This window comes from Oncorhynchus gorbuscha, linkage group LG15 (assembly GCF_021184085.1).
Source record: "Oncorhynchus gorbuscha isolate QuinsamMale2020 ecotype Even-year linkage group LG15, OgorEven_v1.0, whole genome shotgun sequence".
Taxonomy (NCBI): Eukaryota; Metazoa; Chordata; class Actinopteri; order Salmoniformes; family Salmonidae; genus Oncorhynchus; species Oncorhynchus gorbuscha.
This window is the reverse complement of record NC_060187.1, coordinates 30,611,942-30,638,559: the sequence shown is the minus strand read 5'-3', so window position 1 is coordinate 30,638,559 and position 26,618 is coordinate 30,611,942. Positions and strand designations below refer to the sequence as shown.

Here is a 26,618-nt window from a genome sequence, read left to right as displayed (position 1 = left end):
TGGAATTATGTTTTTTGAATATTTTTACAAATTTATAAAAATGAAAAACTGAAATGTCATGAGACAATAAGTATTCAAACCCTTATGGCAAGCCTAAATAAGTTCAGGAGTACAAATGTGCTTAACAAGTAAGATGCATGGACTCACTGGGTGCAATAATAGTGCTAAACATGATTGTTGAATGACAATCCTTTTTTCAAACGTACTGCAAATTGAGAAATTATGTGACCAAACTGAATAAAAAGAAGAAGAATCTACACTATGAAAAAAAGATACATTACATAAAGAATGATAGTAAATGATAGTGCTTTGGAGCACCTTCAATTAAATTTAGGGAAAAACGGCAAACTCAACTCCATCATTCATTGAATCAGATGGCTCATTCATCACAAAAACAACTGATATTGCCATCTACTTTAATATTTGTTTTAGTTGACAAGATTAGCAAACATTTGCATGACATGTCAGCAACAAACGCTTACACTACACATCCAAGAATATCTGACCAAATTATGAAACACAAGAATTGTCCATTTGAATTCAGTAAAGTGAGTGTGGAAAAGGTGAAAAAAGTATTTTTGTCTATCAACAATGATAAGCCACCGGGTTCTGACAACTTGGATGGAAAATGACCGAGGATAATAGTGGACAATATTGCCACTCCTATTTGCCATGCAATCTTCAATTTAAGCCTATTAGAAAGTGAGTGCCCTCAGGACTGGAGTGAAGCCAAACTAATTCTGCTGCCTAAGAATAGTAAATCCCCCTTTACTGGCTCAAATAGCCAACCAATCAGCCTGTTTTACAGTAGAAAAATTGACAACAGACTTTCATCACACTTATAGGGAAGGACATTCAACAAGCACATCACTTACGCAAATGACTAATGATTGGCTGATAGAAATTGATGATAAAATTATTTTGGAGGCTGTTTTCTAAGATTTCAGTGTGGCTTTAAACATTATCAACCATAGTCTGCTGCTGGACAAAAATGTGTGCTATGGCTTTACACCCCCTGCTATATTGTGGATAAAGAGTTACCTGTCTAACAGAACACAGAGGGTGTTCTTTAATGGAAGCCTCTCCGGGTAGAATCAGGAATTTCCCTCCCAGGGAAGCTGTCTAGGCCCCTTACTTTTTAATATCTTTACTAATGACATGACACTTGTTTTGAGTAAAGCCAATGTGTTTATGTATGTCAAATGACTCAACACTATACACGTCAGCTACTATAGTGACTGAAATGACTGTGACACTTAACAAAGAACTGCAGTGGGTTTCAATAAGTTAGAAAGGAATAAGTTAGTCCTAAATATTTTAAAAACTAAAAGCATTGTATTTGCGACAAATCATTCACTAAACACAAAACCTAAACTAAATATTGTAATAAATAATGTGGAAATTGAGCAAGTTGGAGGTGACTAAACTGCTTGGAGTAACCCTGGATTGTAAACCGCCATGCTCAAAACAAATTGATACAACAGTAGCTAAGATGGTCATTGCCACCAGAGGTCTCTTAACAGTCCAGAACAGACTATGGGAGGTGCACAGTACTACATAGAGCCATGACTACATGGAACTCTATTCCACATCAGGTAACTGATGCAAGCAGTAGAATGAGATTATTTTCTTTTAAACAGATAAAAACAGCTTATGGAACAGCGAGGACTGTGAAACAACACAAACATAGGCGCAGATACATGGATGCACAAGCATGATAACATACGCACTATACACACACATACACATGGATTTTGTGTTGTAGATATGTGGTAGTGGAGTAGGGTCCTGAGGGCACGAACTCAGTGTGTTGTGAAATCTGTTATGAATGTATTTGAATGTTTTTAAGATTTTATAACTGCCTTAATTTTTCCGAACCCCAGGAGGAGTAGCTGCTGCACTGACAGAAGCTAAAGGGGATCCATAATAAATACAAATACCTTATCTCTGTACCCCACACATATTATTATCTGTAAGGTCCCTCAGTTGAGCAGTGAATTTTCAACACATATTTAACCACAAAGACAAGGGAGGTTTTACAATGGCTCTCAAAGAAGAGCAGCTATTTGTAGATGGGTATAAAAAAAGAGGCCGACATTGATTATCCCTTTGAGCATGGTATTAATTACACTTTGGATGGTGTCAATACACCCAGTCACTACAAAGATACAGGCAACCTTCCTAACTCAGTTGCCAAAATGGAAGGAAACTGCTCAGGGATTTCACCATGAGGCCAATGGTGACTTTTAAAACAGTTACAGAGTTTAATGGCTGTGATAGGAGAAAACTGAGGACAGATAAACAACATCGTAGTTATTCCACAGTACTAACCTAAATGACAGAGTGAAAAGAAGGAAGCTTGTACAGAAAAAAAAATATCACAAAACATGCTTCCTGTTTGCAATAAGGCACTAAGTAAAACTCCAAAAACGTGGCAAAGAAATTAACATTATGTCCTGAATTCAAAACGTTATATTTGAGGCAAATCCAACAAAACACATCACTTAGTATCACTCTTCATATTTTCTAGCATGGTGGTGGCTGTATCATGTTATGGGTATGCTTGTCATTGGCAAGGACTGGGGAGTTTTCGTTTCATAAAAATAAATGGAATAGAGCTCAGCACAGGCAAACTCCTAGAGGAAAGCCTGGTGCAGTCTGCTTTCCAACAGACACTGGGAGACAAATTCACCATTCAGCAGGACAATAACCTAAAACACAAGGCCAAATATAGACTAGAGTTGCTTACAAAGAAGACATTGAACGTTCCTGAGTGGCCTAGTTACAGTTTTGACTTAAATCGGATTGAAAATCTATGGCAAGATCTGAAAATGGTTGTCTATGTCACGCCCTGATCTGTTTCACCTGTCCTTGTGCTTGTCTCCACCATGCTCCAGGTGTCACCCATCTTCCCCACTTATCCCCTGGGTACTTATACCTGTGTTCTCTGTTTGTCTGTTGCCAGTTCGTCTCGTTTGTTCAAGTCAACCAGCGTTTTGTCTCAGCTCCTGCTTTTCCCCAGTCTCTCTTTTTCCCGTCATCCTGGTTTTGACCCTTGCCTGTCCTGACTCTGAGCCTGCATGCCATCCTGTGCCTTTGCCCCTACTCTGCTTTACTGACCTCTGCTTGACCTGACCCTGGGCCTGCCTGCCATCCTATAACTTAGCCCCACTACTCTGGATTATCAACCCCTGCCAGCCTTGACCTGTCGTTTACCTGCCCCTGTTGTTGCAATAAACATTGTTACTTCAAAAGTCTGCACGTGGGTCTTACCTGAAACCTGAGTCTAGCAATGTTCAACATCCAAATTGACAGATCTTGAATACATTTATAGAGAATAATGTGAAAATATTGTGCAATCCAGGTGTGCAAAGCTCTTAGAGACTTACCCAAAAAGACTCACAGCTGTAATCACTGCTAAAGGTGACTCTAACATGTAATGAATGACTCAATGGTGTGAATACTTATGGAAATTAGATATATCTGTATTTAATTTTCAAGAAATTTGCAAACATTTTGTTTTCACTTTGTCATTATAGGGTATGTTGTGTAGATGGGTGAGAAAATACATATATTGAATCAATGTTTAATTCAGGCTGTAACACAACAAAATGTGGAATACGTCAAGGGGTATAAACACTGTAGTGGGGTGATATTTGATATGTATATTACATTTACCTCACATCTGACCCATAATAAGACTATGCAATTAAACCTATTCAAATGTTTATCTGATTCCATAAAGATAATACAAATATGCATGAGACTATAGTTGAGCTACAGTAATACGCAATCAAGAAATGTCAATGTAATTACTTTGTAAAATGAATGAAATCACATACAAAGCATAAATCATATACGATAAATAAAATAAATAAAAGCATATACGGCATAAATCACATACAAAGCATTAACAAGCAATACAAGGTATTATTCTAAGCATGATCAGAGAGGGAACGAGAGAGAGAAGTCATAGCCTGAAAGGCCGTGCCCCAGATTCCCTGGAGTGGAGAGAGAAAGACAGATATTTATTTATTTGGTAAAAATGTCAAATAAATGTGGTTAAAATTTAAAAAAAAATAACATTTCAAACAATAAGTAATCAATCCAACCTAAACTAATCGAATCAAAAGAAAAACAAAGAAAAACACAAAAAAACGAATGCATTCAATAAAAAAACAGGTACTGTAGCCATAATCAGTCTATCAATTAGTTAGTCCGTCAGTCAATCAGTCAGTCATGTTCGGTCTGGTGGAGTGGTTGATAGTGTGTTAGGGTCTTTGTGTTAGGAAAGCAGTGGGGTCTGGGCTGGCAGTTGCTGGATGGAGGTGGTACTGTAATTGTGGTTGGTTGGTGCTGTGTCCAGGGTTGGTGCTGGTGTTGGGCTGGGACCGGGAATACCTGGGTTGGTGTTGGGGTCAGGTTGGAAATCATTCTGGTACCAGGGCTGGAAACCAGAGGTTGTTGCTGGGTCTTGTGCTGGGAAAGGGGACTTGGGAAAAAACAGGAACCAGGAACCAGGAACTGGGGATGGTGCTGGCTCGGGATCTGTATAAGGGGGTGGAAGGACAACCTGAGGAGCAGGCAGACACACAAGGGAGCCCTAGACCCAGAGGTCAATGGTGGTACTTCCCTGTGACCTGCTTGCTCCGGTGAAGGTCTGGTGTTTGGTCCCTCCTCTGCACCTTATCTGGTGCTGGAAACTGGTATCTGGATTGGTGTTGGTAGTGATGCTGAGTCTGCAGAGGGGAGGAAGGACAACCTGAGGAGCAAGCAGACACACAATGGAGCCCTAGACCCAGAGGTAAATTGTGGCACTCCCCTATGGTCTGCTCGCTCCAGGTGAATGTCTGTTTTTGGCCCCTCCTTCCCGCCTCTTCCAGTGTTCTGGTGTTGTGACTGGGTGTGGTGCTGGAACTGGGACTGGGGTTGGCTCTGCAGAGGGGAGGAAGGACAACCTGAGGAGTGAGCAGACACACCTGGAAGCACAAAGACCCGGAGGTCAGTGATGGTACTGCCCTGTGACCTGCTCGCTCCGGGCGTATGTCTAGAGCTTTGGTCATTCCTCTGCACCTCTTCTGGTGTGGTGATGAATGGTTCCTGCTTCTGGTCGGGTTTTGGTTCCGTGAGAGGGATAAGCGTAGAGGGAGGAAGGGGAAAGGGAGGGAGAGTGAGCAGGGGGGTGGGAGTGGTGGAGGGTATTGTCCATCGGCCTGGGCTGGTGTTGGAGGAGGAGGATGGAAGACAGAGGGAGCAAACAGGGCCCAGATCCATCTGGCCACAGAGCACTCACAAACAGTTGGTGGGTGTGTTCAGTGCGAGTGCCTCCGTGGTGCAGTTCTCTGTACGTACAGTACCTTGTGCCATCTCTAGATGGATTCCCTTGTTAGTAGGCAACCAGGAACAGCCATCTGAAGAAAGTCCTTCTGTTCTGAGTGTGTTGTCAGGGTCATGATAAAGGCTTATTGGGGGGTTCAGGTCTGATCATGTCATTGCATATTTGGATGAGGGCCTCTAGCGGTCGTTTGTGTTGTTGGGTGGTTTTTGGCTGTTCACAGGTCTTGACATGCCTCCCTACTGACTGCCTGGTGTAGGGGATTTGGTGGGTCGTGTTAGCTGGCGTCGGGGTTTGGGTTCTGTGGTGCTCTTCTGGTCTGGTCTCTTGTTGGTCTGTTTTTTTGTCTGGTCTTTTCCTTTTGGTAATTTTTGTCCAGATTAGTTCATTGTCGTCTTAGAACTGGTGTTGTGAGGCGAGGGGTCTTCTGGTTGTATGGCCTTTTTCTAAATCGGCTCCCCTTTGACCAGGGGTTTGGAGGGTGTGGAGGTAGCAAGGAAGGGATTGGAGGGGCCAGCAGGGGTGGGGGCTGTTTCTGTGATTGCTTGGGTGGTGACGGGGTGGGGGCCGTTTCTGAGACATCTTGGGTGGTGGGATGGGCAGTCCCTGTGGAAAGGTCTAGGTCTTTGTTGTTGTTGTCTGGTGAAGGGGGGTGGGGGACAGTGGGTTTGGGATTTGGGTTAGTGGGGTTGGTCGTGTTGGCCCTTGTCCTGCTAGTGTAGGAACTGGGGAAGGTTCTGGAGAAATGACCCCCTTTCCCACACAGGTTGCTTGAGCGTGTGGTAGTTCGGTCTGAAGTGGGATGGTTGTCTTTACAGAGAGAAAAATAAACAGTGTAGGGAGGCAGGGTAGACTAATGGTTAGAGCGTTGGACTAGTAACCGGAAGGTTGCAAGTTCAACCCCCCCCGAGCTGACAAGGTACAAATCTGTCGTTCTGCCCCTGAACAGGCAGTTAACCCACTGTTCCTAGGCCGTCATTGAAAATAAGAATTTGTTCTTAACTGACTTGCCTAGTTATTTTAAAGGTAAAATAATGTGTTCCTGTGTCTGTTCCTTCAGAACATTTTAATAACTTATGGTAACAGTAGCGCTTAACTGACTTGCCTAGTTAAATTAAGGAAAATAAAATAAAATCTCACCAGCGCAGGTCAGCAACAATAAAGAGAAAGACCCTTTTACAACATCTGAGTTGTTTGGATTCAAAATCTGAGTTGTTGATCAATAGATTTACTGTAAAGTTTTACTCCAATCAGATATCAGAACGGCAGACCTGTAAAGACAACAGAGCCTCTGCTACCCAGAGGTGTGACAATGGGGGTTGGTGAGAATATTGAATTCCTAACACAACACAGAGTTATCCTTACATGCAGTGTAAAGAGTCACTTTGGGGGCTGGGTCGCCTTACATAATCCTCCCCATGAACACATCTGATTCTGCGTCAGACAGAAGAGTTCAAAACCGGATGATCAGCACTGTAGTCACTGTAGACGATCTTCTGACCAGCAGTTCATGGACCTAGTGGCATCACATCAGAAATGTCCTTTTGGAGGGTAGTATTGTCTTCATCTTTAGACGTGCACATAACCTTAGGTAAGCAACCTAGAAAGGAATGCTTCCGTTCTTCTTTGTAAGAGCAAAACACAGAACTGAAGGTACACCAACACATCACAGAGAAATTCAAAATTAATTTACATTTTAATGAGCGTAACATTTTATTTGATCTGATTCGATTAGTCAATAGCAACTTCAGATGTGGTTTTTAGCAAATTAGTCAGATATACATAAAAGATATCAAAGATGGCTGCATCATAAAAACAGTATATTTGAAAATAAAATGAAATAAAATGTATTAGCATCTCAGTTTACAGCGCCCAACATTAGCATGCCAATGGTGAAAGATCTAAGGCCATTTTGTGAGAAACAAAAGAATGAGAGAAGGTGAAACTCGCAACTGGCGACTTGCAGGCGCCGAGGGCCAGGCCCACTCAATCACGTTTTCTAAACATTTTGGGATGGCTGACCATCTGTGGGCAATATAGGGGTCAAACATACCTTATCTGTGGCTTTCTCCGGGGAGGAACATTCCCACAGAACCGTGGGATTATGGACAACGTAGGAGGTATGAAAACAGATGAAAATGTGAAATTGACTAAATGAATGTTACTGTGTAAATGAAATTGTCATGTTTGGATTGTTTCAAGAGTCCACAAAGAGCTACGAATGTTGATATGTGTTATTGTACTGTAAGTCCTATGGATTTATTGTTACAGGGAAACTGTTATTTTGTTTGTTGGATGGTGTATAGTTCAAAGAAGAGCGACACAGGGGTGCACTCTTATCATTTAAATTGAGTTGATTAGATTACAATCTGGGTGTGTTGTTCCAGTCTATTGATTTTACTAGCAAAGACATTTTCATTCAGGTTGGGTGTGAGTTTCTGCTTGAATTTGGTTAAAAGGACAGTGAATGTGTTCATACTTTGAGAACTATCACACACATCATACTATCACACACATCATTTTTTATCTTAGAGATTATTCTGAACTGAAGACCACATTAAGTTTAGCCTATTGGTGATAATAATTGACTATTCTGTAATGTATCATGTATTTCATTAACACTGTCATTTTTTGAGTGCTAATTATTTTGTGACTAATAAATCATATTAGTTGAATTGAGTAAATGCATTCCTCGCTTTAGAGAGTAATTATTTGATTGACTGTACGCTTATAATGTAGTAGGTCTATTGGTAGTTGTTATATACACTGTACACATAGCATATGCTTGGGTACCACCTTGACATCCCTGATCTGTTTGCCTCAATAAATTAATGCTTTAACATTGGTCACCAGGATTAGCTATTTGTATCTAGTCTCTTAATAATTGCATAGCGGTGCAAGTTAGACATGTTCATGTTAGCCACAACATATTGGAATTTGTAACATATCATACGTATTGCAAATTTGAATCATATTGTACGATTGGGAATTTGTAGCATATCATACTAATTGTAATTCGTAACATATCATATGAATTCAAAGTCATGATGTTGAATCAACACGGAAACATGATATGATTATAAAAAAGTAATCAACGTAAGGGATTTTTTTTTACCCAACTTTTAACCTAAATCCAATGAAATGGTGACACTTTTTGTTGATTTCATGTTGAATTTATGTTAGTAAGACAACCAAATGTAAATCAAAACTAGACGTTGAACTGGTTTAAGCATCCTGGATTTTCGTTTACTATGTTTTGTCTACCCCTGAGTTCAGGTTGGCTTTGCAGAACAAAATCATTCTGCTATTATTGCTTTCTTGTTACCAATATTAGGTTATCAAATCAAATTGTATTGGTAACATACACATAGTTAGCAGATATTATTGCGAGTATAGCGAAATGCTTGTGTTTCTAGTTCCAACAATGCAGCAATATCTAGCAAGTAATCTAACAATTCCACAACAACTACCTAATAGACACAAATCTAAAGGGATGGAATAAGATTATGTACATATAAATATATGAATGGGTCATGTCCGACCGGCATAGACAAGATGCAATAGATGGTATAAAATACAGTATATATTAATAAAGTGACTACTGATCCATTTATTAGAGTGGCCAATGATTTCAAGTCTGTATGTAGGCAGCAGCCTCTCAGTGTTAGTGATGGCTGTTTAACAGTCTGATGACTTTGAGATAGAAGCTATTTTTCAGTCTCTCGGTCCCAGCTTTGATGCATCTGTACTTATCTTGCCTTCTGGATGGTAGCGGGGATGAACAGACAGTGGCTTGGTCGGTTGTTGTCCTTGATGATCATTTTGGCCTTCCTGTGACATCGGTTGCTGTAGGTGTCCTGTTTCCGTACCAGGCGGTGATACAGCCTCACAGGATGCTCTCAATTGTCCATCTGTAGTAGTTTGTGAGGGTTTTAGGTGACAAGCCAAATTTCTTCAGCCTCCTGAGGTTGAAGAGGTGCTGTTGTGCCTTCTTCACAACACTGTCTGTGTGTGTGGACCATTTTAGTTTGTCCATGATGTGTACGCCGAGGAACTTGAAACTTTCTACCTTCTCCACTGCTGTCCCATCTATGTGGATAGGGGAGTGCTCCCTCTGCTGTTTCCTGAAGTCCACGATCATCTACTCTGTTGTGTTGATGTTGAGTGAGAGGTTGTTTTCATGACACCACACTCTGAGTGCCCTGACCTCCTCCCTATAGGATGTCTCGTCGTTGTTGGTGATCAAGTCTACTACTGTTGTGTCATCTGCAAACTTGATGATCGAGTTGGAGGCATGCATGGCCACGCAGTCATGGGTGAACAGGGAGATAGACCTACAGATAGGCCTACAAAGTTGATGCTATATTTTGAGCCAGGGAGAGTGGATTAATTGTGCAGAGCAGGAAAAGACTTGCAGGCTCTATCAAACCTGTCCCTGGCTAGTGTGGCGCTTTTCAATCATAATGTACTTATTGGTACCTATTCATGTTCACTTAAAAAAAGCTCCTTCAGTTTCTCTATGATTTGCCTCTGTCTTTTAAAAGTGTAATGTATGCTTTTCAGAGTGGTGGGGCAAATAGTTTTACCTTTGGCCTGGAGCTTTTCCTAACTCTATAGCGTCTATTAGTGATTCATCAGTTGTGCAAAGGTTTTTATATGGGCAGTGAGACCAAATTTACATTTGAGTCATTTAGCAGACACTTATCCAGAGTGACTTACATGGACAATAAGGGTTAAGTGTCTTGCTCAAGGGCACAAAGACAGTTTTTTTACCTAGTCAGCTTAGGGATTTGAACTATTGACCTTTCAGTTACTGGCCCAATGTGCTTCACAACTAGGCTATCTGAAAAACCTGTTCCTAGGAAGAATGAAAACCCTGTCAAACTGCAGCAACCTTGTACTTGTTCAAATTCATTATATTTTACAACGTTTCTTTACACAGACACAACCTCTGCAATTGAACAGTAGAGCTCACAGGGCTGAGCTTGCATTATGCAGTTTTACATAGTATAAGCCTATATCAACTGCAATTAAAATTGACTCACAGTGTATTTATGTAATCGGTATTGTGTTCAATTCATTTCAGTTAATAATTTTGTATTGAAAAGGTCAAGATTGCCTAGCCAGCCAGCCCAAGTTTGAATATAGCCTACACCAAATTTGATCATATTCACATTTTCTCCCAATACAAATAAATGGTCTATAGATAGGTTACATAACATTACCACTTTGTTTACACTGGCCAGAGGGGACAGGGTGCATTGGCTGTAGCCTATGCAGCTGCGGGCTGCGGTTGTTATCAGTAGCGTAGTTGATCAGACTGGGAAAATCGTGTTTACTTCCCATACAGTTTAGTTGTAGGGTGCTGCAATATTTATGTGAAGAGTTATTGCTTGTGTCTGTCAGGAGTGATGTGTTATCACGTTTGCGTTTTGCTAAATGATGAGCATTGTGCCCAGAGCGCAACCTGTGATTTCAGTGAATCTGATTGGTCAAGACACAGAACAGAATGCACAGAACCTGTAGCACTCTGATATAAAGAACAGATAGGCCTACATTGTGCGCAAGATGACAAATTGAGTCATACAGCTCAAGTCCAAGTTAAATCACAAGTTATAGATGCTCAAGTCGAAGTTGAGTGGCAAGGGTTTTTATTTTTGACAAGTCAAGTTTCAAGTCGTAAAATGTGCGACTGAGTGGTACTCGTGTCTAAGTCATGTGACTTGTCCACATCTCTGAATCCTGCTGCTTATGACCTTGAATTTAGTAGTACAGAGCCTGTAAACACATTGGATGAAAGCTTTCACCCTGGAATAAGCTCAACATCATCTGACTTTGAAACAAGCCAGGACAGCCAAATGTATTTATGAAAGCACAATCACCAATACACTAAACTGTCTACAAGACAAGTGCTCCTAAAACTTTTCACACCCTTGCAGTCAGTTATTTGGCATGGGAGAGAGGGGTGTTGGTATACTCTTCTAGCCTATTCACTATTGCTGGCAGTGCTTGTCTACTCAACAGCACAACTGTATACACCACTAGACGGTCTACAGTTCAAGCCCCCCTCAAACTTTTCACATCTTTGCTAACAGCCCGTCTGCCACATTATTGACTCTTAAGTGTAACAAAACACATACCAGTCTACTGTAACTTTTTGTTTACAGATGAACATGGTTTATTTTATGGTTACACTTCAGTCTTCATGTTTTCCACATCTTCATGATCAGTCTTCATGTCTCTCCAGGAGACTTTCAGTACATACAAATCTTCTGCAAGAGGTTGAGCATAGTGTAGAATACAAGACATCCCACATACACATAGTAGCTCGCTAGCTACAACACCAGGCATAGTTACTCCAAGATTAAAAAAGCCATTCCTTTACTCTGCGATCATCAAAACATTTCTCCAGTTTTGTTCCTAACGAGAGGCACTAAGGCTAGCTAGGCAAACTAGCTATAACATTAGACTACAGTACATTTTACGTATACAGCTAACTAGCTAAACTTGGCTAGTTTGTCTTGTAGTGGTACCAACAAGCCCAATTATGGCTGAATTGATAACCAAATTTGACTGTACTGAATAACACTGCCTTGTGTAAAAAGAGAGGTAATATTGCTAGCTAACTACCAATAGCTAAACAAATGACTTGTTTGTCATTTGCCCTCATGAGTCCTGGTCCAGCAAGTCTAGGCTACCGCCACTGCTTGCTGGTCTCGCAAAAAACAATTATCGCTGTCTCAACTCATTCTTCAAAAATGTTTTGTGGTCCAGCTCTTCTTGTAAAGAGGAATCATCAGAAGCAGCCATTGTAGCTAATTATTTAGCATTCTCGGATAGATGCAGGGTAACAACTCCAGTGAACTTGTAGACTAGCACTGCCCCTTGTTTTTGAAAAGGCCGCCTTTGAGGGTGGGAACAAGGAATCAGGGCTCCGGTCAGAGTCTGTAGTCTTAACAAATCGAGAGAAAATAGATATCCTGCAATGTCCTGGCAGATAGGAACATTGTTGAGACAAGTCCAATGGCCCTATTGAACAAGAACAACCATATATACTCACTTCTAGCATGATCGCGCAATCGGCAAAACACAAAGGCCACAATAATTGCTACAAAACATGCCTCCATTTATTTTTTATTTTTTTCAGACAGTATGCTCAATCAACCAATGATGCAATTGATTGAACTATCCCAGCGCAAAAATGCAAAAATACAGCTACAGTGCATAATTATTTCATGAACACACTCACACTCATAATTATGTAGGAAGACAGCCCAAATAGTGTCTAGCTGTGAAGTTTCCCTTTAATTAAATTAAGTGTTCCTTGGTCCTCCTTTTTTGTTGTTGATGACCTATATTACCAAAGTGCACCTTCTATTCAAAAATATCTACTATTGTGTACCGTAGCAGCGCTTCCCTTCCTTCTACAAGTTATACTATTGAAAACACATCCTCTGAGGACCTGAATCTCAAAATGTATCCCACTAGTCAGAACTAGGCCAATGATTATGCTTTTACATACATACAAAATATATGCTATTTACTGTAGAAGAACATGTCAAAACATTGACATTATCTGAATGCATCACACATGGCCACAGATTCTACTGCCCATTTCTTTATGTTGTTCACCCACTGTATTTTTGTTCAGAGTCAGACAGCATGTCAGTGTGCATCACAGTAATCCAGTTAAGTTGCCTATTAAAGGATCCATTGATCAGTTAGCCCTCTGAGGCCTGAGTTCACACACTGCAGGGCACTCCCCAGTCAATATGAGTCGATTAGAGGTGGATTGCAGAAAATACAGCGCCATTACAAGATTTACAGCCCCTGTACAGGGAAGAAACCTTCTCTAATCGCCATTACATACAGGGATAATACTGTTGAAGTCGGAAGTTTACATACACTTAGGTTGGAGTCATTAAAACGAGTTTTTCAACCACTCTACAAATTTCTGGTTAACAAACTATAATTTTGGCAAGTCGGTTAGGACATCTACTTTGTGCATGACACAAGTCATTTTTCCAACAATTGTTTGCAGACAGATTATTTCACTCATAATTCACATTATCACAGAAGTCTTGCATACACTAAGTTGACTGTGCCTTTAAACAGCTTGGGAAATTCCAGAAAATTATGTCATGGCTTTAGAAGCTTCTGATGGGCTAATTGACATCATTTGAGTCAATTGGAGGTGTACCTGTGGATGTAAACTCACCAAAAAAGAAACGCACACTCACTGTCAACTGCATTTAATTTCAGCAAACTTAACATGAGTAAATATTTGTATGAGCATAACAAGATTCAACAACTGAGATATAAACTGAACAAGTTCCACAGACATGTGACTAGCAGAAATGGAATAATGTGTCCCTGAACAAAGGGGGGGTCAAAAGTAACAGTCAGTATCTTGTGTGGCCACCAGCTGCATTAAGTACTGCAGTGCATCTCCTCCTCATGGACTGCACCAGATTTGCCAGTTCTTGCTGTGAGATGTTACCCCACTCTTACACCAAGGCACCTGCAAGTTCCCGAACATTTCTGGGGGGAATGGCCCTAGCCCTCACACTCCGATCCAACAGGTCCCAGACGTGCTCAATGGGATTGAGATTTGGGCTCTTCGCTGGCCATGGCAGAACACTGACATTCCTGTCTTAGCAGGAAATCACGCACAGAACGAGCAGTATGGCTGGTGGAATTGTCATGCTGGAGGGTCTTGTCAGGATGAGCCTGCAGGAAGGGAACCACATGAGGGAGGAGGATGTCTTCCCTGTAACGCATAGCATTGTGATTGCCTGCAATGACAACAAGCTCAGTCTGATGATTCTGTGACACACCGCCCCAGATCATGACGGACGACCCTCCACCTCCAAATCGATCCTGCTCCATAGTACAGGCCTCGGTGTAACGCTCATTCCTTAGACGATAAACGCGAATCCGACCATCACCCCTGGTGAGACAAAACTGCTACTCGTCAGTGAAGAGCACTTTTTGCCAGTCCACTCTGGTCCAGCAATGGTGGGTTTGTGCCCATAGTTGACGTTGTTTCCGGTGATGTCTGGTGAGGACCTGCCTTACAACAGGCCTACAAGCCCTCAGTCCAGCCTATCTCAGCCTATTGTGGAGAGTCTGAGCACTGATGGAGGGTTTGTGCGTTCCTGGTGTAACTTGGGCAGTTGTTGTTGCCATCCTGTACCTGTCCCGCAGGTGTGATGTTTGGATGTACTGATGCTGTGCAGGTGTTGTTACACGTGGTCTGTCACTGCGAGGACGATCGGCTGTCCATCCTGTCTCCCTGTAGCTCTGTCTTAGGCGTCTCACAGTACTGACATTGCAATTTATTGCCCTGGCCACATCTGCAGTCCTCATGCATCCTTGTAGCATGACTAAGGCACGTTCACACAGATGAGCAGGGACCCTTGGCATCTTTCTGTTGGTGTTTTTCAGAGTCAGTAGAAAGGCCTCTTTAGTGTCCTAAATTTTCATAGCTGTGCACTTAATTGCCTACCGTCTGTAAGCTGTTAGTGTCTTAACGACCTTTCCACAGGTGCAAGTTCATTAATTGTTTATGGGTCATTTTAAACATGCATGGGAAACAGTGTTTTAACCCTTTAAAATGAAGATCTGTGAAGTTATTTGGATTTTTATGAATAGTCTTTGAAAGACAGTGTCCTGAAAAAGGGTAGTTTATTTTTTTGCTGAGTTTATTTCAAGGCCTACCGTCAAACTCAGTGACTATTTGTTTGACATCATGGGGAAATCAAAAGAAATCAGCCAAGACCTCAGAAAAAGTCTGGTTTATCCTTGGGAGCAATTTTCAAACGCCTGAAGGTACCACGTTCATATGTACAAACAATAGTATGCAAGTATAAACACCATGGGACCACACAGCCATCATACCACTCAGGAAGGAGACGCGTTCTGTCTCCTAGAGATATACGTACTTTGGTGCGAAAAGTGCAAATCAGTCCTAGAACAAAAGCAAAGGACCTTGTGAAGATGCAAGTACACAAGTATCTATATCCACTGTCCTATATCGACATAAGCTGAAAGGCCGCTCAGCAAGGAAGAAGCCACTGCTCCAAACCGCCATAAAAAAAGCCAGACTACGGTTTTCAACTGCGCATGGGGACAAAGATTGTACTTTTTGAAGAAATGTCCTCTGGTCTGATGAAAGAAAAATAGTTTGGCCATAACGATCATCATTATGTTTGGAGGAAAAAGGGGGATGCTTGCAAGCCGAAGAACACCATTCCAACCGTGAAGTACGGGGGTGGCAGCATCATGTTGTCGGGGTGCTTTGCTGCAGGATGGATTGGTGCACTTCACAATATAAATGGCATCATGAGGGAGGAAACTTATGTGGATACATTGAAGCAACATCTCAAGACATCCGTCAGGAAGTTAAAGCTTGGTTGCAAATGGGTCTTCCAAATGGACAATGACCCCAAGCAGACTTCCAAAGTTGTGGCAAAATGGCTTAAGGACAGCAAAGTCAAGGTATTGGAGTGGCTATCACAAAGCCCTGACCTCCATTCCAATAGGAAATTTGTGGGCAGAACTGAAAAAGTGTGTACGAGCAAGGAGACCTACAAACCTGACTCAGTTACACCAGCACTGTCTGGAGGAATGGGCCAAAATTCACCCAACTTATTGTGGGAAGCTTGTGGAAGGCTACCCAAACCGTTTGACCCAAGTTAAACAATTTAAAGGCAATGCTTCCAAATACTAATTGAGTGTATGTAAACTTCTGACCCACTGGGAATGTGATGAAAGAAATAAACGCTGAAATAAATAAATTTCTCTACTATTATTCTGACATTTCACATTCTTAAAATAAAGTGGTGATCCCGACAGGGAATTTTTTCTTGGATTAAAGGTCAGGAATTGTGAAAAACTGAGTTTAAATGTATTTGGCTAAGGTGTATGTAAACTTCTGACTTCAACTGTATATGTAAACATTCATAACAGTGTACATTTCCTTCCCTTTAGCAGATTGCCATTACGAGAAGTTGTTGTTTCTTATCTCTGGAATGGGAAGCAGTCTATAACAGCTTATGTAGGGCAGGGCAGTGTACTGTGAGCATTGTGAATTGATAAAAGCCTGGTTAACTGATGGTTACAGGTGGTACTGCTACTGCTACAGCGTGATCTAATGCATCGTCTGGGTAGTGTACTGTAGTACAGAGGAGTGGATGCTGCATAGAGGATGGCCCACAGCTGCTCTGGCTGCACGCCAAACTCCAGCCTCCTCTTGGCTGCCAGATCATTTAAGCACAAATATATAAACAATGATTTCACTATCTCGTTATCATAGCAGACAAATAAATTAAATATTGATTGGGAGAAGGCGGGAGGCAAGGCAACACAGGACAGAATGACCCATTCTCTCCCTTCTCTCCTCTCAATCTCCATGCTATTGAGTTTCCTTTCTCCAAGATTCTTAGCTTTATCTGGAATTGAATGGCCCTTTCATTATGTCTCTTACAGTGGTTGGATACTTCCTCTCAGATTCTTGTTTCTGTTTTAGTATGTTTTCTGTAATGTCGGTACTGTGTTTATACCTGAGTTACCTGGTATAAACATGCCAAAGGTCAAATTGAGATCCATTTAAATATGCTCATTCTGTTTGTACAGTAAGATCTGTTAATTGGTTTGGATTTCTGTTTGTTCCTGATTTGTCTGGTATTTTTGGTACATGCTAGTTCCTTTAAAATGCATGCTATTCATCTCCCCTTTCTGCATTGAACATTTCTAGAGGCCCATATTTTTTCCAAACTACCTCCTCATCCTCCCACAGTACATCCAGGGGGACTGTTACACCAAGACACAGTAAATCTTTAAACTTATACCTTCATTTCAGCTTTTTCGAAAACATTTATTAGAAACTGTTCCCCACAGCTTCTGTTTCAAAGCCTCTGGAGCTGCATTCACAATCAGCAGCCGAGACTCAGCCTCTGCTACCATACTGCCAGATATACAGTATCTCTCTGAATATCTGTCTCTCTGGCTTTCTCTCTGTCTCAGTTCAATCTGTCTGCATTTATAAAACTATTGTGCTATTGTTTTCAGCCTTTCCCTTCCCCTCTAGTCCTTGTATTCTGCTAAACTACTCTTCTCTATTTAATGACAAATCTCTTTCACATCCCTCCTCTCTCTCTTTATCTCTCTCTGTCTGTTGGTACCTTTCAGAGGCAGCTGCTGAGCTGTATTCGAGGTGGAAGCTGCCCTGGACCAAATGTCAGCTCCCTACAGATCCCTGGGGACGTCAGCTTCTTTGCCAACCACCTCGCTGTCCCTACTATGGAGTTTGCATTTGAACAGACCAAAGCAGAAGAGGTACTGAAACCCATACACAAACAGAAGCATAACATTTTATGATAGGGTCTGGTAGTAATAGATGATTTCCCCATTATTTACAAACATTATAGGTGAATTAAAGATTTTCCACCTTATTGACTTGTTTGTTAAAAGTCCAGTGTGATTGTGTATTGCTATGTCTATGACACCTGGTTTAAAGGTATTATCCTGAATTGGGTTGCGTGCTAAAATTGAGGGCATATATTTTTGAGGAAATGTGATGTATTTCACTGTAGGATTTCCTATAAGCAAACATGCAGATGCTAGGTACGCTGGCACGTATGTGTTTGGAAACGAGCAGATGTTCTGTACCAGAATGACTGGGATTGTGACAAGAACGTGGTCCAGTGCACATTTTGTACTCCCATTTAACATCTGTTGCCTTGCCTCATACAGTTTCGACAAGTACACACTCATTACAGTCAGTGTTTAAGGCTGTTGAGTCTGCCTCCCAGTATGCAGCTCTTTCCAAAGTTTACACAATGCTCTGTCTCGAAAGTCTCCTCACACGTTTGTGTGTCTCTTGTTCTTTTGAATGCCATTTGTATGGAAATATAATGTAGCAGTTTTTGTTTTTGCTAGAAGCCCATTTATATCTCTATGTTATTCTGTTAATGTGGGCATCGTTATGCAACATGCATTCTTGCCTCTTTTGCCATGCCATTTCCCTATGCAAATGATGCAATGTATCTCAGTTCAGCCAGATACATGTCTATGTGACTGTCTGTCGCCATCAGACCCTGTCAGTATGACAGCTGCCACCAGGGCCCGTCTTGCCTCCATTTCACGCCTCCTGTTGATGAGTGGTGGAGATGAAATCATTTGCATCCTCAGCTCACACATCTGGTAGACGCAGGCCTCTGGTGCTTTACACGTTAATGATACAGACTCTTCACCGTCTGAACAGCAGTCACCTGAAATAACTTCCCCAACTTTAAAAAGGGAAGATGATATCTTGTTAAATGTCTGCCACTGGCAGTACTGATTTAACTCAGCTAAGCTTTAAAGGTCTTGAAATCACTGAATACTGTGCTGTATAGATTTAGACAAAACAATTTGGTAACACTTTACTTGAAACCCGGCTTCATAACTAGTTATGACACGGTCATAACAATGTCATAACAGCTGACATAACTTGTCATAACCTTTTATAATATGGTCATAACAATGTCATTACGCAATTATTTGGGCCTATTATGACAAATATTGCGTTATTATATGGCTGGTTATGACACATACCTACGAGTGTAAAAACCCACAGAACCTACCACGGCAGTTATTTTATGGCTGGTTATGACACATACCTAAGAGTGTAAAAACCCACAGAACCTACCACGGCAATTATTTTATGGCTGGTTATGACACATACCTAAGAGTGTAAAAACCCACAGAACCTACCACGGCAGTTATTTTATGGCTGGTTATGACACATACCTAAGAGTGTAAAAACCCACAGAACCTACCACGGCAGTTATTTTATGGCTGGTTATGACACATACCTAAGAGTGTAAAAACCCACAGAACCTACCACGGCAGTTATTTTATGGCTGGTTATGACACATACCTAAGAGTGTAAAAACCCACAGAACCTACCACGGCAGTTATTTTATGGCTGGTTATGACACATACCTAAGAGTGTAAAAACCCACAGAACCTACCACGGCTATTATTTTATGGCTGGTTATGACACATACCTAAGAGTATAAAAACCCACAGAACCTACCACGGCAATTATTTTATGGCTTATTAACCTTTCATCACCCTCAGAGATCAAAGTAAAAAATATTTGTGCCTCTGCTGATTTTACCCAGTTTATATTTGATGTTAGGGTTTGAATACAATTATTCACACTCACTGTAAAACATTTTACATGTTTCCTATTTTACTGCTATAGAGTGCTGATAAGGCAGTAAAGTTTATAAACAAATGGAATGCCAAACTTTTCCCCCGTTAGGGAGTGTAGCTGTGCACACTGCACAGTGATGACACTTTCTCCATACTCATGTGTACATCTGTCTCTTCCTCACAACATGCCTGGCTAAGCATCAGCCCAGTGACACTGGTGTGCTTTAAACTGTAAAAGTAACCTTTTCCTGGCATTCAACACATCGAGCTGAATTAGAGCCAGATGAATTAGATTCCTGAGCCACAGACTGCAATGTGGGACCAGGCTCATCACAAGGCTCTCCTGTGCAGCCAACAGCTTGAGGATGCATCTGAGTCAGATTTGAAATGACACACTAGCTTAAAGGCTCTCCTTGTCTTCATTTTGTGTGTGTGTGTGTGTGTGTGTGTGTGTGTGTGTGTGTGTGTGTGTGTGTGTGTGTGTGTGTGTGTGTGTGTGTGTGTGTGTGTGTGTGTGTGTGTGTGTGTGTGTGTGTGTGTGTGTGTGTGTGTGTGTGTGTGTGTGTGTGTGTGTGTGTGTGTGTGTGTGTGTGTGTGTGTGTGTGTGTCCGTGTGTGTGTGTGTGTCCGTGTGTGTGTGTGTGTCCGTGTGTGTTCGTGTGTGTCCGTGTGTGTGTGTGTTATGTATTAATGCTGAGCGATTAGATTTTTGAGGTCGGTTCGATTAGAAAAAAATTATAATGGTTTTCGATTTGGGGTTTCATTATTTGGGTAACACAGAATAAAACAATTAATACAAGTCTGCCCATTACTGCTTATCACTTATTAACTATAATTCATTCAGATTACTTTACAAAAACATTTAAGTTGTTGTGTATATTACATTTGTTTTATTTGCTAACTTTATTATTTATTCAGTCATCATCTCATGTTTTTAGAGCTACTGTGTGACAAAATCACTATTTAGTAGTTCTTCAAAATAATGAATGTACCTCGCAAGGCAACAGCTGCTCTCCACATCCACATCCCCCCACCATCACCATTCTTTTCTCTTTTGTAGCAGGTGTAAAAGAAACACAGACCGGACATGTGGATGCATTATGGATTATGGTCATTGGAGTTAATTACCACATTTTGTGTGCTAAACTACATAGAATATTGGCCTGTTGGAAACTACAACTCCCTACTACATCTCACAGTTCAGGCTGGATCTGATTTTTCTCTAGTGAAAGGTGCAATGTTTGCATTGAGCTCACAGAAAAGAAACGAATGAATTGTAATTCAAATAATTGAACCACGTGTGTGCATGCAGGTGTGCCTTCTGCATTCCCTACACACAGTTTGATGTCCAATATTCAAACTGTAGCTAACAAATTACAACATTTAACAATTTAAAACATTCGTAAGAATGCATCAAAATGGAATCAACAAACACCATGCCAGCTGTTTTATCATGTTTTCAAGTGTTTAAAGAGAGTTTCAAAATACAAACACAACTTGTGTTGGGCAAGATTGCCAGCTATAAACACGAGCTTGCATCTGTGTTTTTTCAGAACTGCACTCATTTTAGTCTAAGTGGATGTGACTGGTCAGGGAGCCTACCCAGGCTCCTCTCTGTTGCTGCTCCAGAGGCTCTCTCACCAGATGGCTCCAATAGACTGACTGACTGGGTCTCAGTCACTCTGCTCTGGAGGTCACTATCGATCACAGTCCAGAGGTGTGGTATGCCAAAACCTGTCAGCCCATTTTCACTCACTGAGTCCTGAGAAGGGGAATCAGTGGTGTCCGGACACCGCAAATGTTATGATACCAAGTAATGTGATTTTGAGGCTAGCTAGAGAAATGACCCTTGGAAATGTCAAACAAGACCACACTCTGGTTATACTGTTTGGTTTCCATTTGTGTGGACTATGACCCTGAAACACAACCATCAAACAGAGTTCTGTGTCTAGTCATCCTCATATTCCCCTGGTTCTCCCAGACAGCGCCATGACACATCCCCTCATTATGACACACATGCAAATGCCCCTCTCCTCACGCCCTCGGACGTTGCCCGGCTCTTTGGCTGTGTTCAGGTTGCCGGTTGCTGCAGTGTTACAGCAGTGTTACAGCAATGTTCAGAATTCCTGTCCTGAGGTGCTTTACCAGTGTACTCTGAACTAATCTAATTAGCAGTGTGAAGTGACTGCAGCTGTATGGAGCAGGGAGGGAGGGAGGCTACACTCAGTAGTCTGCTGATCAATTGGCTCTGCCTCTGCTCCGGCCCGGTCCATCCGCTGCTCTACCTCATTGCAGTGACAAGTAACTGAGCTGGGCTTGGCTACTGCGTATCCCACCATCTGGCCCTAACACATGGCGGTGACCCTGTTACTGAAAGCACTCTTCTGCTATAAAACACACACTTTGGTCTTCTTAGATTGAACATCATGCCTTATCACACTTTTTTTCATTGACCATTGACATCTCATGACAATTGAAACCAGTACGCGTGTGAGATTTGGTTCTGGGTGCCGATATTACCATTGACATAATGTAATGCCATTAGGGGTTAGGGTTTTACAAAGTGGTCCATATAATGTTGTAGACTGTTGATAGGATTTTGGACACCAGTCAATACAGTAGGTCATTGTATTTAATGCACACTGAGGGATAGGGCCAAAGGGAAGGGAAATCAATGGAGTCTGGGCCTTGGCAATTCAAACTCAGATTGGACAATTAATGTGTAATCGAAGAGCAATCAAAAGTAACCTATTGTTGCTTAATGAGTCTATGTTTTACTCAATAAAGAGAAAGGTGTGTCTGAGCTACAAAGGTGCAAAAGAGATTGCAAATACCTGTTTAGGCATACAATGCACCATGTAAACAACATCAGTTGTGTCTAAAACAATAGTCCTTACTGAATTAATCTTCCTCTTGTTCTTACCACAGGCAAACATAGAACCTCCTGTACTCCTACAGAAAATGTGTTATCCTATATAAAATACAATTATCTTTTGGTTCTATGAAAGAGGAGAAAAGCATTTCACATATTTAAGCCATTTAGTTGCTCTTGCTTCAAGGTCTAGCATATCTTGAAGGTTTGTAAGAGGAAACTCTACCTTTTTGTCTTAAATTGAAATGTTCTCTTCTATTATTATATCTCTTTCATTTCCATTGGCTTTGAAATGGGGCCAACTGCAGAAATTGGAGAGTTGTTCCATTGAGACGTGAATACTCTGGGGAAATACACAATTTGTCCTTATTTATGGAAATTAGTCGTAGCTTGTTCCTTTTAAAGGATTTTTTTTGAAGTAGAAGAAACAGCCATGTCAATTGTTTCACAGTTTTCTATATTGTATCTGATCCTACTGCCTCCATTTCACATTTTAATTAGGTAGGTCTTCTAACAGTGTTGTGTTATTTTTCAAGCTGTTGAGGGTGATTACTATCTTCTTCTATTTTAGAGTCCTTCCTTCATGACATTGAGTGTTTGGCTGGAATCATACTCCCTCATGTATAGCCTTTTACCCTAGTCACAGCCTGCTTTGAAGTCCTCTTCTGGGGTTTTCTCTTTTTAGGCAGGTTTCTTCAAAAGCACTTTTCCTCAATGTATGCTAGCTAACCCCAGAGTGGGCACAATGGATGTAATATGATCGTAAGTGAGAGACGGCATGCACAACGGCCCGGGCTTCCATACTGTCTATGTATGGTCACATCACAAAGCAGTAATAAAGGATGACAAGTATAGCAGTATCTGTTGTGTTACATTGTGTTTTAACCAGTCTTAGCTAACACACACACACGCATGCACGGACACAGGCATACACACAAGGGCTGGGTGATATGACCTAAAGATCATATCTACATTTTTTTCTCATTCATGGTTGATTCACGATATTTACTGCATCTCTGTTTTTTAAATGTTTTCACTGAATAAGCTTTGTTTTACAATTAAAAGTAAAATACACCACATTTCAAACAGTCAGGAATAATCTAATAAATTCAGGGCTTGTGAAATTATACCTAGGCTAAATATAAGACTTTCACAATCAAAACACTGACTAATAATTTAATTATTTTGTCAAAATAGTTTAACCTGTTTTTTTGCAATAAATACTTATCTGGCTGTCAAGTCCATCTACGAAAATGCCCTTTTTGTTACAAATTTAACCAGGACCATGCATAATACACATTTACTAATAATGACTACCCGTAATTTCTGGACTATAAGCCGCTACTTTATTCCCACGCTTTGAACCTCGCGGTTTATACAATGACGCGGCTAATTTATGGATTTTTCCCGCTTTCACAATATTCATGCCGCCAAAAAACTGATCACCGTCACATAATGTGAAGTAAATCGAGCACGCTCAAACTTCCCATCATTCTGATTACGGTAGTAATTTTGTCACCCTCATCATGGCAAAGACACGGAGAAATGCATATGATGCAGCTTTCAAGTTGAAGGCGATAAACCTGGCTGTTGGAAAAGGAAATAGAGCTGCTGCATGGGAGCTTGGCCTTAATGAGTCGATGATAAGACGTTGGAAACAGCAGCGTGAGGAACTGTCTCAGTGCAGAAAGACAACAAAAGCTTTCAGAGGGAAGAAAAGCAGATGGCCCAAAGTATTTGCAGCCACTCGACATCAGTGTAAATCGTGCATTTAAGGTGGCGCTCCTTGTTCAGTGGGAGGCTTGGATGACAAGTGGGGAGAAATCCTTCACCAAAACGGGCCGCAGGCAAAGAGCATCTTATGGTCAAGTCTGCCAGTGGGTCCTGACAGCGTGGAGCATTGTCAAAAAATCTACTATCATCAACGGGTTTCGAAAGGCTGGACTGCTGCGTGTTGAAGAGGGCAGCATGAGCTCAGCGGGGTATTTGCCTCCGGATGAAAGTGACGAGAGCGACAATGAAAACGATCCAACATCAGATGAAGCAATTCTGAGGCTATTCAACTCCGACACCGAAGGAGATGACTTCAGTGGTTTCAGTGCACAGGAGGAGGAAGATAGTGACCAATGACTTTCTTGGTAGGCTACGGTTTAAATTTTTGTTACAAGCCGTGTTTCGTTAAAGCCAATTTATTTTTGTTACAAGCCGTGTTTCATTTAAAGGCTGTGTAAAGTTCATCTGTTTCAATGTACCGGTAGGCACCTGCGGCTTATAAACATGTGCGGCTTATTTATGTACAAAATACATCTTTTTTAATAATTCAGTGGGTGCGGTTTATATTCAGGTGCGCTTAATAGTCCAGCAATTACGGTATCTTCTTGTAGCAGCCAGGCATTATATAAAATGATCACAACTAGATCTCATAAACAATCTCCCAAGCACAAGCCGAGGTACTAGTGAGTAGCCAGCTAATTTTTATATTAAAAGTCTAGCCAACTTGGATTTATTTGCTAGCTAACAAGGTAGAACAGTTGAATTGTTATGGACACACCCTTCTGTCTGTCTCCAACTGTTTGAACAGCATGCTAGCCTCTCCTCTTTGTACAGATGTTGAAATCAAGTGGCCTACCTTATTTCTCAGAATGAGTTGCTAATTCCTTATATAATTGTTTTTTATGCTTATTGCACATTTATAAAATAAAGACTAGACAGCTAGTATAAAAGTGTGTGGCTAAAATGCTGCTAGCGGTATGTGTGTCAAACTGAGCATTCATTTTCCAGAATCAATGTTCATTGATACTCCCATTTTAGGGTCTGGTTCTCACAATTTGAAGAGTTGAGACATAAAAGGGTATTCATTTTATTTTATTTAACATTTATTTAACTAGGCAAGTCAGTATATAAGTCAGGGTATAGTAAGAAAGGTTATGTTTTCCTCTATTACAGTCAAATAATGTCTCATATGAGTGATTCTGTTGGACCAAACGTCAAAAGCAAATAGCGAGTTGAAACTGCTTTTTGTCAGCGAGGATGTTCGGAGTGGCAGGGGGAGGAGTTTGGTGTGTGTGTGTGTGTGTAAATGGGGAGGTGCACAGTCAAAGTAGAAGGAGCGAAGGAGATGAGACCAAAAGACAACACGTGAACAAGCAGGGTTGTAAATTCTCATTTAAAAAAACTAAACATTAAAAAAAACTTTATTCTTGCAATAAAGGCATTTGGAATATCATGCTAAAACATACGTTTGAATTAATCAAATTACGTTGATATATCGCCCAACCCTAACACACACACACACACACTTGGCCTGAACATTTGACTGAGTGGAGGTGCTACAGTCTGCTAATCGCTGTGGTGTGTGTTTGTTCTCCGAAGGGCTCAGGATGACCCAGGTGAGTGCTGTTCCTATTGGAACTCCCACTAGTCTGAACCTCACCAGGGGATACTCATCTGAACTTTTTTCTCTCTCCTCCCTCTTGCTGTTGAGATGTCAGTGTTTCCTTGCAAATACTCTACCCTCCACCTAGTCACAAATAAGATGCCTTCATTCATATACTGTAGAATGCATTCCAATAGAACCATGTAGATGCGTGATGCTGGAGCTACTGAAGTAACCTTTAAATAAATATGGAGGGAGGCAGCAAAGCCATTCTCAGAGGAGAGTTGAGGAAGATGGGTCTTGGCATGCCTCACTACTCCAACAGGACAGACAGGCCCTCAGACTGACAGTCAGTCACATTCCCCAGACAGACTGCAGTACAGTCTGACACTAAAACTTTCTCATCTCCTGCACACCCAGTGACACCCAGTGGCAATCTCTTTTTCAGAGGGAGCCAGCCGAGTTCCCATCAAATCAAACCCAGCTCAGTGGGAGCTCCGGCTGAGTCGAAATGAACACAGCACCAGAAGACCTGCTCTATTGATTCAGAGGCTCTTTCTGAGTCTCTCTCTCTGAGTCGGTGTAAAACAGCATCAAGGCAGGCAGGCAGCACCCCTCCTTCCCTCCGCTGTGTCTCCACTCTGCCCAGGCTTCCTTGGGACCAATCAGAAAGTGGGCGCTGAAGGGGAGTGTGTGTGTGAGGGGATAGAGAGATCATTAACTCAGCTCAGCTTGGCTCTTCTGCCTAATCACCAGTTAACACTTTCCAGGCCTGTATGGAATAGTGTGTGGGCAGGGAGCTCCTCACGGCAGGGGCCTGGCTGCTCTATG

At 41.4% G+C, this 26,618-nt stretch overlaps 1 protein-coding gene across 2 annotated transcripts in view; it reads left to right on the top strand.

The window, feature by feature from the left end:
- The window catches only part of LOC123996922 (inactive N-acetylated-alpha-linked acidic dipeptidase-like protein 2), a 294,216-nt gene that overhangs the window by 215,933 nt on the left and 51,665 nt on the right, over nt 1–26,618 (top strand). For both annotated transcript variants that reach the window (XM_046300766.1, XM_046300765.1), the window contains one exon: nt 17,528–17,674. In XM_046300766.1, the coding sequence (XP_046156722.1) occupies nt 17,528–17,674 (147 nt within the window). The remainder of the gene's footprint in view (nt 1–17,527; nt 17,675–26,618) is intronic.